At 41.2% G+C, this 18254-nt stretch overlaps 1 protein-coding gene across 1 annotated transcript in view; it reads right to left on the minus strand.

The window, feature by feature from the left end:
- The window catches only part of BPNT2 (3'(2'), 5'-bisphosphate nucleotidase 2), a 31786-nt gene extending 16160 nt beyond the window's left edge, over positions 1–15626 (minus strand). The window contains exons 1-3 of the mRNA XM_068525545.1: positions 14989–15626; positions 1974–2136; positions 810–905 (exon numbers count right to left, since the gene is read on the minus strand). Of these exons, the coding sequence (XP_068381646.1) occupies positions 810–905; positions 1974–2136; positions 14989–15375 (646 nt within the window). The 5' untranslated portion in view covers positions 15376–15626. The remainder of the gene's footprint in view (positions 1–809; positions 906–1973; positions 2137–14988) is intronic.
- Between the last annotated feature and the right edge of the window lie 2628 nt (positions 15627–18254).

Genomic DNA, 18254 nt, shown 5'->3' on the forward strand with positions numbered 1-18254 from the left:
GACTTGTAACCCAGAGCGCACACCATCACTGATATCTGGAAGACCATGACTAGCCTCTCTGGCAAACTGCAGATCCCAAAATGTCATCCCGGGATTCATTAGCTCCGGCAAGGCTTTGGGCAAGGTCATTCCTGAGCTGAATGGCAAGCTCTTTGGCATGGCCTTCCATATTCCCACTCCCAACACGACTGTCATGGATCTGACCTGCCACCTGCAGGAAGCTAACAAACATTACTGCATCAAGAAGGTGGGGAAGCAAGGGTCTAAAGGAGCTCAGAAGGGCGTCCAGGCCTACAGAGGGACTGGCCTGATTATTAAGACTTTCACAGTGACACCACCCAACTGTAATGCTGAGACTGGCACTGCCCTTAACCGCCAAAATATCAAGCTCATTTCCTGATATGACAACAGGTTGGGCTAAGTCCACTTCACGGTGGATCTCAGGATGCACACAGAATCCAACGTGTAAGAGCCGTGGACCTTACCCCCAGCAAGAGCATGACAGAAGCAGAGAGGAGCTCAGCTGCCGGGGAGTCCACGCCCAGTCGTATTCCCCGACACACGAAGAGTCGTCCACCTTCATTTAACACAGTTTCTACTCTCTAAACAAGGTTTAGAAAGCTCTGCTTTGTCATATATTATTAGTACCAACAATAAAATCCTCACTGTATCCAGGGAGGGGGTGAGGTAGGGTAGGGGACTGACTTTAACAATTACTGAGCTACAGCTGAGATTCCAACAGGACAGTAAATACTACAGACAAATGGTTTAATAACGTTAACTCTTGGAAGCTCTAGCATATTTCTTACCTGTATATTGAGAAAATGGCTTATGTATTACTCCTAGCACAGGTTTACCATTTACAGCCACACACACCATAGTAGTAACATACTTTCGAAGATCCTCTACAAGAAAAAAAAAAAAAATCCAATAATAAAAACTATTATTAAAATAATTTTAGGATTGAATTTAAAAATCAGTTTCAAGCATTTAGAATAGTCCCTGTACAAGGGATGTGCTCACTAAATATCAACACTATTATATCATCAAATCAATTGCAGTCTAGGAAAAACTTTTTACAAACAAACCCCTCAATAGTCCATATTTCTACTATTTCTGCAAAATATTGTTTTATAATTTCAGTTACTATCAGATATACACACCTAGTGTCTTCTCCTTGTTTTCCAAATAGTTCTCTACTGAGTGTCTGTTTTGGGTCAAGTTCCGTGCTTAAGCGCTAGAGTGCAAAGGTGAAAAAGCAGAAGCCTCCACATTCAGAGAACGTACCGTTTAGAAGAACAGATATATAAGCAATCAACTTTTACGTACCAAGAGAACAAAGCAAACACAGAAAACTATATATCTCTGCGTAAGAAATAAGGACTAGGAGAAGATCCACAGAAATGAAATAGGAGCTAGGACTAGGTGAAAAGAACAGCAATAGGAGGTGGGAGAAGTAATTCTGTTTTGCTGTTTACTTGTTCCCTGGGTGCCTAGGATTTACTGTCTTGAATTCCAAGAACAGATGCATATGCAATAAAACCTAAATTCCAAAAATCACAAGTGAATATTGTATTCTGGCTATATAAATAAATACCTCAATAATGAGCACATCAATAAATAAATCAATATGTAAATAAACACTTCAATAAATTGGGGTCCGACAGGAACTATTTTGTTGTTGTGACTGCTAGAAACTTTTCCCTTCACTAAAGAATCAGTGACATAGTGAGAGGAGGATGCCATAATACAGTGGTCTGAGGGGAAAAAAAAAAGGTGGAGAATAACTGATCCACTCCAGAAGCTGCATATCACAGTGCTTTAATCCAGCTCTCTGTCTTAAAATCTAATTGGAAAAGTTGTGTCAGATTGGTAAAGTACTTACCACCAGGAATACACCACCTGCCCTTGTTCTGGTTCTCCAATACATAATGGCAACATAAAGTCTGAGATCAATTTTAATTTAAAATTACCCGTATATTCCTGTGTAGCATCAAGTGGGTCAATCCAGACAGTAACACTCTCTGCTGGTACTTCCTGAGGAGTGGCTATTTCCTTCAGGATGTCCTCAGGAATCTTACGATCCCATAAGATAACCTCCTGATCAGTTGCGTCCACATGTTCCTCAGTATTTATCTGCAGTAAAAATAGTGGACAGTTAAAAAAGTTTTAAAGTTAGAAAAAAATCACTACCTGGAAAAAACACAATAGAGAACAACAATTCAGACAAAATCCCATAAATTGAAAGTAGATAAATATTTTTATTTCAAGGAATGCCACTGCAAAATGAAAATATGTAAGAAATTCCAGCGACATTGTCTTCCAGTGCTTTCCAATCTAATATTCGAAATTAGCTTGTTGTGTAAGCAGGACAGAGAATCTAAATATAGAGAAATATAAAAAGAAACTAAACATCAAGGGAACAAGCTATTTAAAAATTAATAATATTTAGGAAAAATAATAGATCTAAAAGTGTGAAAATGGACTGACAATATTATGGAACACTGAACACAAGTAACTATAAGAGTCAGAAAGAGAAAAGTGACAATGGGCTTAAAATTATGCCTTAAAAACAATATGACTTAAAAACAATGATAAAGATGTCAATTCTCCCATCTGTAAACTGTAGATTTAAAGCAACTTCAATCAAAATCCCTACACTTTTTTTAACCCCTTCTTGGAAACAGAACAAGCCATTTTGGGGAAAGGGAAAAAATATATATATATGATATATCATGATATATATGTGAGAGATATATATATATATATATAAATATCATGGTGGGGTGACTTTCCTTGACATATTTTGGCTTTTTCCCCCACAGCTTCACTGAGGTATAATTGACAAAAGCTGAATGTATTTAAAGTGTACAACATGACGAGATGATATACACATACATTGTGGAGTAAGAACCACAATTAAGTAAATTGACGTATCTACCACATCACGTATTTACTTTTTTCTTTTGTGGTGAAAACACTTAAGATCTACTCTGGAAGCAAATTTCATGTATATAATTCAGTAATATAAACCACAGTCACCTTGCTGCACATTAGATCCTCAGAACTTATTCATCTTAGTTATAATTTGAAGTTGGTTTTTTTTTTAAAATAAATTTATTTATTTATTTATTTAAGTTTGGCTGTGCTGGGTCTTCATTGCGGTGCGCGGGCTTCTCACTGCGGTGGCTTTTCTTGTTGCGGAGCATGGGCTCTAGGCGTGCGGGCTTCAGTAGCTTTGGCACGTGGGCTTCAGTAGTTGTGGCCCGCGGGCTCTAGAGCTCAGGCTCAGTAACTGTGGTGCACATGCTTAGCTGCTCCGCGGCATGTGGGATCTTCCCGGACCAGGGCTCGAACCCGTGTCCCCTGCATTAGCAGGCGGATTCTTAACCACTGTGCCACCAGGGAAGTCCCTAATTGAAAGTTTATACACTTGACCAACATCTGCCCTTTTTACCCCATCCCCTAGACTCTGGCAACCACCATTCTGCTCACTGTTTCTACGATTTTGACTTTTTTTTTCTTTTTTCTTTTAAGATTCCACATGTAAATGTGATACCATACAACATTTTACTTTCTCTGTCTGGTTTATTTCACTTAGCAGAGTGCCCTCCAGGTTCATCTATGTTGTCCCAAATGGCAAGACGTCCTTCTTTTTAAAGGTTGAATAGCATTCCACTTTATGTGTGTGTGCGTGCATCACATTTTCTTTATTCATTCATGCATAGATGGACACGTATCTATCCGTTGTTTCCATATCTTAACTATGACGAATATTGTTACAATGAACTTGCGAGTACAGATATTTCCTCCAGATACTGATTTCATTTCATTCAGATATATATCCAGAAGTGAGACTGCTGGATCATATAGCAGTTCTATTTTAATTTTTTTTTGAAGAACCTCCACACTGTTTTCCATAATGACTGTACCAATTTACATTCCCACCAACAGTATAAAAGGTAAGAGTTCCCTTTTCTCCACATCCTTGCCAACACTTATCTCTTGTCTATTTGATAAAAGCAATCCTAACAGGTGTGAATTCATATCTCATTGTGGTTTTGATTTGTATTTTCCTAATGATTAGTGATGTTGAGCACCTTTTCATACATCAGATGGCTAATTAGATGTCTTCTTTGGAAAAATGTCTATTTGGGTCCTTTGCCCATTTTTTAATTGACTTATTCTTTTGCTGTTGAGCTGAGTGACTTCCTTACATGTTTTAGACATTAACCCCTTATCATATATATGGTTTGCAAATATTTTCTGCCATCCTATAGGTTGCCTTTTCATTTAGTTGACTGTCTCTTTTGCTGTGCAAAAAGCTTTTTAGTTTGATGCTGTCCCACTTATCTTTGCTTTTGTCTTCCATGCTTTTTGGTGCCTTCTGCAAAAAAAATCATTGCTAAGACCATGCTAAGGAATTTTAGGTTTTAGGTATCACACTTAAATCCTTAGTGTATTTTGAGTTAATTTTTGTTGCGTGGTGTAAGATAAAGGTTCAGTTTCATTCTTTTGCATATGGATAACCAGTATTCCCAGCACCACTTATTGAAGAGACTATCTTTTCCCCATGGTGTGTTCTTGGCACCTTGTCAAAGATTAGCTGGACGTATATGCATTGGATTATTTCTGAACTCTATATTAAATTCCATTGGTCTATGTGTATGTTTTATGCCACTATCATATTGTTTTGATTACTATAGCTTTGTAATATAATTTGAAATCAGAAAGTGTGATGCCTCCAGCTTTGTTCTTGCTTGGCTACTCAGGTCTTTTGTGGTTCCATATGAATTTTAGGATTGTTTGTTGTATTTCTCTGAAAAATGCCATTGGAATTTTGATAAGGATTGCACTGAATCTGAAGATTGCTTTGGGGAGCACAGATATTTTAACAATATTAATTTTCCCAATCCAAGAACAAGCAGTATCTTTCCATTTATTTGTATCTTCTTCAATTTCTTTCATCAACGTCTTTCAGTTTTCAGTATACGGGTCTTTCACTGCCTTGGTTACATTTATTCGTATTTTATTGTTTTTGATGTTATTGTAAATGGGATTGTTTTCTTAATTTCTCTTTCAGATAGTTCATTGTTGTTAGTGTACAGAAATATAACTGATTTTTGTATATTGATTTTGTATCCTGCAACTTTACTGAATTTGTTTATTACTTCATAGGTATTTTGGTGGAGTCTTAAGGGTTTTCTATATGTTAGATTGGCTCATCTGCAGAGATAATTTTACTTCTTCCTTTCTGATTTGGATGCATTTTATTTGTTTTACTTACCTAACTGCTCTGGCTAGGACTTCCAGTACTATGTTGAATGGATGTTATAAAAGCGAGCATCTTTGTCTTGTTTCTGATCTTAGAGGAAAAACTAAAAGCTTTTCACCACTGAGTACATTAGCTGTGGTCTTGTTATATATGGCCTGTATTATGTTGAGGTATAGTCCTCCTATACTTAATCTGTTGAGAGTTTTTATCATGAAAGTATGTTGAATCATAGATTTTTATCTTTCATTCTGTTCAAGTGGTGTATCACCTTGACTAATCTGCATATGTTAAACTGTCCTTACATCCCAGGGGTAAATTCTACTTGATCATGGTGTTTAATCCTTTAAATGTGCTGTTGAATTCAGTTTGCTAGTATTTTGTTGAGAATTTTTACATGTATATTCATCAGGGATGTTGGCCTGTAATGCTCTTTTCTTGTAGTGTCTTTGTATGACTTTGGTATCAGCGTAATGCTGGTTTCATAAAGAGAGTTTGGGAGTGTTGCTACCTCTTCAATTTTTTGGAAGAATTTGGGAAAGGACTGGAATTAATTCTTCATTAAATGTTTGGTTGAATTCACTGAAGAAGTCATCTGGTCCTTGGATTTTCTTTGTTGGGAGACTTTTGACTAATGATTTAATCTTACTAATTACAAATCTGTTCAGATAGTCTATTTTTTCCTAGTTCAGTCTTGGCAGGTTTTTGTTTTAAGGTATTTATCCATTTCTTCTAGGTTATCCAATTTGTTGGCATGTAACTGTTCATAGTAGTCTGTTATGATCCTTTGTATTTTGCAGTATCAGGTGTAATGTCTATGCTTTCATTACTGATTTTATATATTTGAGTATTCTCTTATCTCAGTCTCGCTAAAGGTTTGTCAATTTTACCTTTTCAAAAAACCAGATCTTAGTTCATATTTTCCACTGCTTTTCTAGTCTCTTATTTCTGCTCCGATCTTTATTATTTCCTTCCTGCTGCTAATTTTGGGCTTAGTTTGTTCTTCTTTTCCTAGTTCCTTGAGGTGTGAGTTAGGTTGTTTGAAATTTTTCTTTTTTCTTAATGTAGGCTTTTTTTTGTTGTTTTGTATAAATTTCCCCTTGGAACTGCTTTTGCTACATCCCATAAGCTTTGGTATGTTGTGCTTCCATTTTTGTTTACTTCAAGATATTTTTTTCATTCCCCTTTTGACTTTTTCTGAGTGTTGTTTAGTTTTCACATATTCGTAAATTTTCCAGCTTTCCTTCTGTTACTGACTTCTAGTTTTACATCATTGTGGTCAGAAAAGATGCTTGATATGATTTCAATATTCTTCAATTTGTTAAGACTTGTTTTCTGGCCTAATATGTGATCTATCCTGGAGAATATCCTATGTGAGTTTGAGAAGAATGTGTATTATTCTGTTGCTGATGAAATGTTCTGTATATATATATATATATATATATATATATATATATAGGTCCATTCAATCTATGGTGCAAGTCTATTATTTCTTTCTTGATGATCTGTCTGGATAATCTATAACTGAAAGTGGGGTACTGAAGTCTCTACTATTGTTGCATTGCTCGCTTTCTAGCTTCAGATCTGTATTTGCTTAATATATTCAGATGCTCCGATGTTGTGTGCACAGGTATTTACAACTGTTATATCCTCCTAATGAAATGACCCTTTTATCATTACAGATTGACCTTCTTCGTCCCTTGTTATAGTTTGCTTTATCTCAATCCCCTAAAGCCAGGCCAGGTGCCGAGAGCCTCTCACTTGTTTTCTCTAGGGTGGTGCCCTGAAATGCTCAAGTCTGTGAGCCTTTTCCCCACCCCAGAGTCAAGGTGACTTTCTGCATTTGTTCACTAGCCAGCTGCAAAGGCTTAATCTCATGGTCTGTGGGAGCATGGGCCAAAATCAGGCCAAAGCGGGTGGGTGGTGTGGGTGAGGCGTGTACTGTTGGGGGTGCTCACAGGCCACTTGGGGGGGTTTGCAGGTAAGGAGTCCCCAGTGGCTTATGGGCAGGCTTCCTGACGGCATTTGCAAAGAGCTTAGTAGCATCCGTTTGATGAGTTCTGAGTCCTGACTTAGGTGCTCCCACAGTTTCTCCCAACCCCTCAGACTTGCAGATCACCTCAGTAATCTAGGTGAGGTGAAAAAAAAGTAGGCCTTTGGGCCAGTGTCTTGCATGGCTAGAAAAGCCAGGCACTCACTCACACACTCCTGTGGGTGAAATCACAGGCTGAAGGGGTCTCTCTCTCCTGGCACTGAGCTGTGCTACTGACAGAGAGGCAACGTAAGAAAAGTGAAAATGTTCCTTTTACTCTCTTCAATGCATCTATTTTTGGATTTTTTTGTCTCAGTAATATGCTGAAACTTCTCTGCTGGACTCCCAGACTCCCACAAAGAAACTCCTGTCCGTGGGTGACTGACAAAATCAATGTTCTATAAGGGAATGACAACAGAGAATTCCTATACTACCAGCTTGCAAATATCACTCTAAAGTATTTTGGTTATAGAGCCCACGTTCTTAATGACAATGTTAGGCCACCTCAATGAATGAATGCAGCAGCAAGAACATGCAAAAACCAGAATAAACTTAAAACAAATAATGGATGTGACACCAGGAAAACAGAAGCAGTTCCTGGGTCTTGATCACTCTAGTTTTACAAAAATGGTAGTGCCAAGTCTGAGTGGCAACCACTGTGCCTTTTTTTTTTTTTTTAAATTTATTTATTTATTTTTGGCTGTGTCGGGTCTTAGTTGTGGCACACAGGATCTTTCATTGCGGCACACAGGCTCTTTGTTGCGATGCATGGGTTTCTCTCTAGTTGTGGCACGCAGGCTCCAGAGCATGCAGGCTCTGTAGCTGCAGCACACGGGCTTCTCTAGTTGTGGCACGCAGGCTCAGTAGTTGCAGCGCGTGGGCTTAGTGTCCCTGTGGCATGTGGGATCTTAGTCCCTGACCAGGGATCGAACCCGCATCCCGTGCCTTGGAAGGTGGATTCTTAACCATTGGACCACCAGGGAAGCCCTATCACTGTGCCTTAACGATTAAGATTTTTGCTTGGAGTTCATCAGTTTCTTCATATTCTTTCAACTGAGTATGTGCTAACAAGTTACAGAACTTTATTTGAAAAGATTTTCACTGAGAGTCAGGTAAGGGAGAAACAAACAGCGTAAGAGAGTAAGAACATCAGCACAATTACCTGATCTGTTTTTGCACAACAGCTATTTGTTACCTGCTACTACCACTTCACACCTACAAATTTAATAAACACTCCCACCATTGTAAACAGCCTTACCAACAGTTGTTAAAGTCAAAACCAGTAAGTCTTCCTCAATTATTTTCCACATTCCACCAGCCAGTAAGCCCTGGAAATTCTAGCTCTTGATTCTAAATATCTGTCACTATGTATACCAAGAAATATATCCTAGTTTGAACCACCCTCTATCTCTCACTTGGATTCCAGAAATAGCCTTTGATTGCTCTTGCCTCCAATCGTGCATTCACTGATTCATTCATTCATTCAACAACAATTTAATGACTACATATTCTAAACTGCTTTGGGCAATGGAATATAATAGTGAACAAAACAGATCAATTACTGCCTTTCTGAAGCTTCACTTCTCAACCCAGCAACCTGCCATCTTCCTAAATCACATCATGTCACTCCCTGCTTAAAACCTTCCAATGGTTTCTCATTACATCGAGATAAAATCCAGACTCCTTACCATCACCTACAAGGTTAAGTCCGGGATGATCTGGCTCCAATAACCTTTCTCTATTTGTGCCCTTATTTACTACACTCCAGACTCACTTGTCCTCTTCTGATCCTCTGGCCTCAGGGCCTTTGTACTTGTACTCTTCTGTTCATCTACACTCTCCCCAAACCTCTGCATGATGGTCTGCCTGCTCCTCGTCACTCAGTTCTCAGCCCCTATGACAGGGCCCCAGAGTGGCCTTCCCTGAGCACCATGGCCAGAGCAGGGCCCCACCCCACCCCCACCCCTCTCCCCACACGATCTCATTCTTCTTCAAAGCCCTCATTAGTATCTGACGTATGTGTTTACATGTTTACTATCCATCTTGACTCACTAGAACATAAGTTCTGTGAGTTCAAGGACACGGTTTCCTTCATTACTACAGCTCTATCCCCAGTGCCCAAACCAGGGCCTGGCTCAGTAGGTGCTACATAAATACTTCTTGATTGACAACATTATTCTTCATCAATGCAGTTTCATTTCTTCCCTGTAAGACCTTCCGCTCAATCTACTCTCATCACTACTGCCTATCTGTCTCAGTCCTCACCAAGGAATTGAAGAATAAGAAATCGAGACCCTAAAATACAATTAGTGGCATTCATATGACAGTTCAGTTACTCTGGGGTCAAAGAAACTTTTGGTTAATGCCTTAAGAAGGTAGCATTTACTGCATTTCTCCCTAAATCATTATATCCTAGTAACTTTTTAGATATAATGCCTCACACTGTGCTTTCAGTAGGCATTCAATAACTATTTTCTGGACATATATAGCTCTCTAGCTGTCTTCTTCTCCTTTTACCTATAGAAGCCTTTTACTGCCAACTATAACCTCTCAAATATACCCCTATAAATAAACATGCTCTGGTGTCTCACACTTTAAAAACAAACATATGAAACAAAATATCCACAGAACCCTCTCTTAGTCCCACATAATACCCTAGCCAAGTTCTTTAGAGCCCAATTTCTTGAAAGACTTATCTTTACTTAATGTCTCTATTTCCTTACTTCCCATCTTTTTAAATTTTGCTTCCTTCTCATCAAGACACCAAGAGAACTCTCACAAAATTTACCAATGACCTGCATACAGAACCATTATAAAGAGTATGTGTTCTGCATCAGATTGCCTGAGTTAAATTCCAGCTCCTCATTTTACTGGGTATGTGACTTACCTAGGCTAGTCACTTAATCTTTCTGAGCTGCAGTTACCTTATTGCTAAAAGTGGGTGATAACTATACCTTCCTATAGGGTTCTTTGGGTGAATCAATGAAATACAATAGGCAAAACAAACAAACGGTATAGTGCTTAACACAGAGTAAGCACTTAATAAAAGCGGGCTGCTAGTATTCTTACTAAATGATTATTTTCAGTTTTTGTTATCCTTGGTCCTAGGCCCTGATCTTCCCTTTCACGCTATATTCTCTCCCGAAGCACCCCTGTCCAAAACTGGTTTCAATTAATATTACAACACTGATGACTCACAAATTTATATTTCTAATTCAAATGTCTCTTCAGAGCTTAAGACCCATATATTCAACTACCACTTTAACAAGTCCCCTTGGACCTTTCAAAGGCAACTCTAACTTAACACGTCTAAGATGCCATTCACAACGTGCCCTCTTGTACTTGTCATTCTCCACTGCCCTTCACCACCAGCAAAACACCAACTGTGAAAGCCAGAAACAGAAGTCATTTCTGACACACATCCCTAGAAATTCTCTCGTATCCTTCCACATATATCCTCTCTACAACCATGACCCCCAATTCAAAATGCACCATCTCTCACTTGAGAAAGCCTCCTAACTGGTCTACCCCCTCCAAACCATTCTCTAAGCATCTACACCATGAGCTCTTCCAACCTTTAAAAAACTGTAGTTAAGAGTACACTTTATTTACTACTCCTATGCTGCCTTATATACAGAATTATACAGACCTGAGATAATACCCAGACCATTAAGTGAAGCTCTGTGAGCCTAAGATGATTTCCCACCAGTGTAACCTTTGGCAAATTATTTAGCCTCTCCAAGCCTCAATTTATTTACCTGCAAAATGGAGGTAATAGCACTTAACCTCCTATGTTGTTGTCAAGAGTAAATTAATAATGGTAAGAAAAAGCTTAATTCAGGGCTTGCCATTTACTGAGGACTAAATAAATGTTGGCTAGTAAAACAAGCTGAGTATAGCTTTCCCATTGGCTGCGTTTGGGTCCTCATCTCTCACGAAGTCTATTTCAACAGTCTCCTAACTGGTCTCACTCACCTCTCAATGCCCAAAGCCCAAACAAAGTATGGCATCATGTGGGCTTCAAGAAAAGTCAGGTAAATCTGGCCTTCTTTTAGTACTCTAGGATTAAACTAAAGATCAGGTTCAAACTTCTTTGAGATTAGCATAGGATCTAGCCTCTGCCTACCTTCCTAATTTCTTCCACAGTAAGTCTCCGATGTGCAACTGATTCAAGCTCGTCAGGCTACTTGAATTTACGACACTACCACCTCTATACCGCCTGCTCCTTTGAACTTGGTTTTTCTCTGTCTGTGATGCTTATGTCTGTACTGATTATCAAATTACTAGTTCTCTCAATTTTATAGAAGAGGAAACTGTAGCCCAAAGAAGTTAAATGACTGGCCAGGATCACCTAGCCTGGTGACAGGACAAGACGTTAAGGCAAGTGTTCTTTGCACTATATTAGCACTTCTCAAACTTTTCCAGTGAGTACTCCTGTTGAGAGAGAAAAGTCTCTCATCCCAGAGGTCAAGGAAGGCACAGACCCAAGACTCCTACCAGCTTGGAGTATCATGCTTTATCTTCAAATAAATTATTGTCAAAAACTTTTAACAAATTGAGGACAGGAGCCCCTTAAAAAGAGAGTTCCCTGTACATTAAATCAAAACTATAAATCTAAATGTGTTCCGTAGTGCAAATCCACTCCAAAAAAACTATCTTCAGCCTTCATTTTCATCATTATCCACAAGCATACAATGAGAGACAGTGTCATACAAACGGCTGCAGTTACTATTATTTTCACACAATGAAATCAAGCATGGCCAATGTAAAGGCTGCCCTGAGAACTCTCCCAAGATCCCAAACGTGAGAAAGACTGAAGACAAAAGGGAATCCAGAGATCCTAGGCCAAACCAGAGTTTTCTTAGGACAGCATGCACCTTTTATTTATTTATTTTTTATTTTTTTGCCGCATAGGGCAGCATGTGGGATCTTAGTTCCCCACCTGGGGTCGAACCTGGGCTCCCTGCAGTAGAAGCACCGAAAGAGGGGAGTCTTAACCACTGGACCGCCAGAGGAGTCCAACATGCACTGCTTTAGAGTAGGGCTTCTCAACCTCGGCATCAATTGAAAAATTAGGCCAGATAATTCTTTATTAAGGGGGACTGTCCTGTGCATTATGGGATGTTTATCCTCTACCTACTAGATGCCAATAGCATTCTGCCCCTAGTTGTGACAACCAAAAATCTCCAGACATTGCCAAATGTCCCCTGGGGGCAAAACTGTCCAGTTGAGAGTGAGTGACACCTGCAATATCCTCTTACTAAGGAGTGAACAATTAAGATAGGCGAGCTCAAGCCTCTGACTCCAGACAGGGAAGTCATGGGAGAAAGGGACCTCTCTCCATTTGCATAGGGCACCAGGATAAAAGAAAAGAGGATCTGTGGTTTCTCAATGCTAATTTTCCATGGGGACAGAAACTGAGTGGGATTCGACTTAAGACCCTCACCAAAAAATTTCAGGTGCAGCTTCAAAAACACCTAGACATTTAAGACTGTACTTCTGGGTGTTGGAGGAAGGGAAGGAGACAGGAAAGAATGTAGGGCTGAGTCACTACCTAGATGGCAGTAACATCTGGCCTCTAGTCTAACAACTACTGACAAAAGGAGACGGCTCACCATGACACCATCCTACTGTGACATTGTGTAAACGAACATAACCTCCTCTATTCCACTAATCACCATCCAGCACGAACACAAAAGGCACGCAAAAGACGTACACGCAAACATTCAGTCACGAGAACACAAAAAGCTATTTTACATAAAGGCAGACTTCAACATCTGTAAAAAGCTTAGTTTTTGTGTTTTAACAAAATGCAGCTCATCACCCTTGGCAGCTATTCCCCCAGCGTTTGTTAAGAAGGGAGGAAACAAATGCAGAATCCTGTGGAAGTTACCCAAGGCAAAAGTTCTGATAGATGCGCGGCGGGGTGGAGTTCACATTTGAACACACATGTACATATGGATATACATTTTCAATATTTGAGAATATTTTTGTACTGGCCTTTTTGAAAAAGTCAACTCTGCTGCTATATTTCACTATTATTGCCTTTAAGTTTCTACAATTTTACATTTTCCCCAGAAAATCATACTACAAGTTTTAAGTAGCCTCCTAAAGGTAGTTCATATAAACTGTGGAGTGGAGTGTCATGAGTCTCAGGTCTCCCACATGGAAAGTGAGAAAATAAAATTTACTTCTTAAAGTTGCTGTGAGGATCAAGTCAAGTCCTATGTAGCCAGGATCTGGACACCTAAAATACACTCAATAAATGGTTACTATTACTACTGTTATAACTAGCATATATCAACTTCTCTGAAATTCCCGTTTTTTTCCACAAACTCTTGGGGAACACCATGTGCTTCGGAGAAGTGTAAAACAAATTTTACAAGCACATCTTACATCCAGATGCAAACACAAGATAAGTATTATTTGTGATGATAGAGCACAGTAGGGCAAAAGAAAAACCTGAAATGTTCTATGTTTCGTTTGAGAACTATCATGTCAATTACACCAGGTATCCAGCAGCTCGTGATATGAGAGCCAAAGTTCCTTCCCACTGCATAAAAATTTTTAAAAAGGAAAGACAAAAAAAAAAAAAAAAGTAAGAAAAAAAGACCAAAGAAAAAGAAAAAGCAGTAATATGACAGACTGGAGAGAGGGTTAAACAAGATATGTAATTCTACAATGACAATACTCTTAAGTCTTACAAGAACAGTAAAAGGTCAGATACCTTCCAAAGAAGCTGGGGTTTACATCTCACTGTTTATCTAATCAATAAAATTCCACTGGAAACAATTTTTCTTCCCCGTCGCCAAAATCTACTGTTAGGTGAGTTAAAACATAGAAAGTACCGCCACACTATGGTAGCTCTTCCTCTGGATTGTGAGACATTTTAAAAAGCTTTATTCATTCAACAGCAGCTGCGCTGAAATGATGAAGTTTAAAGTATTAACAACAAATCCAAAATGTCTGGATTTCCCTAAGAAAACGTCAATTCCTGCCCCAGAAACGTTCTCCAATCCTTTACTCTTTGGGGTAAATAAGGGATAGAAGGCTGAAGTTGCTGGGAAATATACTTCGAAACACTTCCTTGAAGGGCCCCCCAAACATGTGCCATTAAGAGGGTCCTGATGAGACCACAGCTAAAGTAAACCGTGGTCACACCAGCCACAAATGTCCTGCACACCCAGAGCTCTGCAGCAAGACGTCTACCGTGGCCTTGAGCCGGTTCCTGGCAGGTCCGTCAGAAAACGTGTACTTTACAGTCACGACCCTTCCAGCAATTAAATGAGAGGAGGCTAGAGGGCCTTGAGGGTGCTAGTCCAACCCTTTCACTTGACAGAAGAGCCTGCGGCAGGGAGCGAAGTTAACTCTCTCTGCCTTTGGAGAGCAGGGCCCACCCAGAAGCCAAAGCTCCAGATCCCAGGTGCCAAGCGGGCGCGCACACCTGGGGAGGGGCCAGAAGGTCACGCGGCCCGAGTCGGACGCCCCGCGACCTCACCCAGCTCTTCCGCGAACTCTCTGTTATGACCTTGAGCACCTAAACCTGTGCGTCCCCGTGTCCGGATCTGCAAAATCGGAGCCAGAGCCGGGACGCCTGGGGCTGCTGCAGGAGTCGACGCGCCGGGACCCGCGCCCGGGACCCCGCTCCGCCCCCCCCGCCCCAGCGCCGGCTCGCGACGCCCACCTGCACGTTGGGGAAGGCGGTCTTGAGCAGGTAGAACATCTTGCGGTTGGACAGCACGTCCCCGCTGGTCATCTTGTCGTCGGCCCCCTCGCGCGTCTTCCCCTTGGATTTCTCGTGGAGGACGTTGCTCTCGCGGACGCGCCGCACTTCGTCGCCGCCCCGCACGGCCGCCAGCACCGACACGGCCAGCATCTCGCGCAGGTCCACCGTGCCCCCGTCGGCCGAGGCCGCGGGCCCCGCCGCCCCGCCGCTCGGCTCGCCGCCCAGGCCGAAGAGGCTGAAGCGGCCGGCCAGGAAGCCCGAGTACAGGTGGTAGAGCACGCCGAGCCCCAGCAAGCAGAACACGGCCACCCCCAGCGGGGACAGGCGGATGCCCATGGGGGCCATGGCGGGAGGCCGGGCGCTCGGGGCGGCAGCCCTCACAGGCCTGCCCGCGCTCCCGGGTCGGGCAGCGCGCGGACTACACCGGCGCCCGCTCCCCGGCGCCCGCGCGCCCCATCGCTCGCTCCCGGGAAAGGCCGAGCCGCGCCGAGGAGCCCCTCGCTGCCTTTCCGCGCGCCCGACTCCCCCGGGCGGCGCGCTCCCAGTTACTCAGCCGGCCGGCGCGCCTGGCTTACACGTTAGCCAACGGCCGTGAGGTGAAAGGGGAGCGTGGGTGTGTATCCGGGTTACGCAAGGGGGCGGGGCGCGGGTGAGGGGCGGGGTGAACCAGGCCCCTCCCCCTGGGCGGGGCGACCGGAGGCGGGGCGGCCGGCCGGTAGTTCAGGGCCGTGCTGGACGGCGGCGGCTTAGTTATTCCGGTCTGACGGCGGTATTTGGGTTTTCAGATCACTCCGGGATATGGCGGGGCTACTTCCCAGGCACGGAAGGATGCTGAGTGCCGTGTGGAAATTTAAATTAAATCTCTCTTTGAACGACAGCGTATGACTGAAATAGAGCCATAGGGACAGTCTGGACGTCCCATCACTCTTGATTATTGAGGAACGGAGGACGTTGCAATCCATTTTAAGAGAAACCTGTGCTTTTTTTTCCGTCGGCGCTTGTGTAGGCAGAGCCTGCAGCTTTAAATCGCCTCTCTTCCATGTGGAGCGGGAGTTGGGCGGGGATGGGAGGAATTTTACTTGGCTCTTTATTCTTTCGGCACCCCAGTCTAAACGTTTATGCATTTATATCTGTCTGTCTGCATAGATTTTTCCCTTTACCTTCACCCGCCAGAATAAACCATCCTCTAGGCAGGTGAAGAACTTACCTTGATTCTGGGCTTTCACGATGTGAGAAAACACTCCGGGCTTGCCTCCCTGCCACGTCCACCTTACCCATACAGTACCTTCCAGAGGCTGAGGGGGCAGAGGAATGGCCTGCGATATAAAGGTTGTCTCAGGGTGGCCCGTCAACCTAGAGTATGTAATCTCTGGGTCAGTAGAGCCCCTTCAAATGTACTTGCAGAAGCATTTAACAGAAGTAACTGCCTTCTATTATGCCACTGATTTTAGCAATAATATGAGTGCTTACTAAATTTTAATAAGTATTATAATAAGCGTTAGTAAGTTTATCCTCCATCTTGAAAGTGAATATTAAGGTGAGCAGTATCATTTTAAATGTTAGAATATTTGCACAAAATCAACTTAAAATGCAACCGGTTTTACTGTTCACAGCCAAAAGTCATTGGTTTTAAATGAGCTTTAATATTAACGACCTTAAAAACTTTAGGTATACAGAATGGATTATGAACATTTATTGCTGAGCAAGTTGTTAGAGACAGCTGACTCTTACCACTTCCTCTGAGTTCAGAGCACCTGTAGAATTTGCTTGTGGTTATACAGATACAATAAACAAAGACTATTGATTGCTTGGTTTCCTCGCTTATAATCACAGCACTAAGTCACGTACAAATACAAATCAATGTAGGAACAGTTTCTGGAGTGTTGACGGCACCAAATCTTAAGGAACTGGCACTGTCTTTGTCAGCTTTGGGGAGCAACTTCACAATTAAGCAATGCTACTTTCCAAAGAAATCTGAAAGTGAAGGTCACACAGGGTAATTATGGTTACCAAATCCAGGGATAAATATAAAAACCAGGGTGGAAGTGAAGGCTTCAGCTCAACCGAATCACCTGAAACTGCACCATGAGATCAGCAAAAGATGTGAGTTGCGTAGTAGTTATGAAAATATTAAAAGCATTATTGGAAAGTCTGGCTGAGGTTTGTAAAAATAATCAATAGTATATTCCAAGGATAGTGCAAAGGAATACTGGGCTATGCTCACTGTGGCACTATACAAGGCCTTCGTGAGACACAGAGGGAGATATTAAAAGCTCTGAGGCATTTATACTGCAGGAAAGGGATTAAGACTTGAGAGGGAAGATGACAAGGGACATGCAAAGAATGAAAGTGAGTTTAAAGATCGTAGTTCCAAGTGCTTTAGTATTCAGGTAACAACTGATAATAGCTAATAGATATTGATAAAAGACAGCATGTAATCCTTAAGAGAAACTTTATGACAAGAAGACCAAGTTACATGCGGGACAGCGATACTGTCTTAGAACCTTCATAGGAATTTTTAAAAACATTTTTATTGGAGTATAGTTGATCTACAATGTTGTGTTAGTTTCTGCTGTACAGTAAAGTGAATCATTTATACATATACATATATCCACTCTTTTTAAGATTCTTTTCCCATATAGGTCATTACAGAATATTGAGTAGAGTTCCCTGAGCTATACAGTAGGTCCTTATTATTTATCTATTATATATATATAGTAGTGTGTATATGTCAATCCCAATCTTCCAATTTATCCCTCTGCCCCCCTTACCCCCTGGTAACCATAAGTTTATTTTCTACATCTGTAACTCTATTTCGGTTTTGTAGATAAGTTCATTTGTACCCTTCTTTTCTACATGCCGCACGTAAGCAATATATGATATTTGTCTTTCTCTGTCTGACTTACTTAGTATGACAATCTCTAGGTTCATCCATGTTTCTGCAAATGGCATTATTTCCTTCTTTTTTATGGCTGAGTAATATTCCATTATATATATGTACCACATCTTCTTTATCCATTCCTCTGTTGAAACTTCATAGGAATTTGATTGAAAGAAACTTGCGTTTTCAGTAACAAGTTGCTAGAAGCTTGAAAAACTGCATACATACTAATGAAAATTAGTATGAAATTTAATAGAAAGCAAAACAAAACAACAAACTGATAGCATTTCTTCATGTTTAAGTATTAAACTTCCAAAAAGAGTATTATTTGTATATTCTTCCC

Source organism: Eschrichtius robustus, chromosome 17, assembly GCF_028021215.1.
Source record: "Eschrichtius robustus isolate mEscRob2 chromosome 17, mEscRob2.pri, whole genome shotgun sequence".
In the NCBI taxonomy this organism is placed as follows: Eukaryota; Metazoa; Chordata; class Mammalia; order Artiodactyla; family Eschrichtiidae; genus Eschrichtius; species Eschrichtius robustus.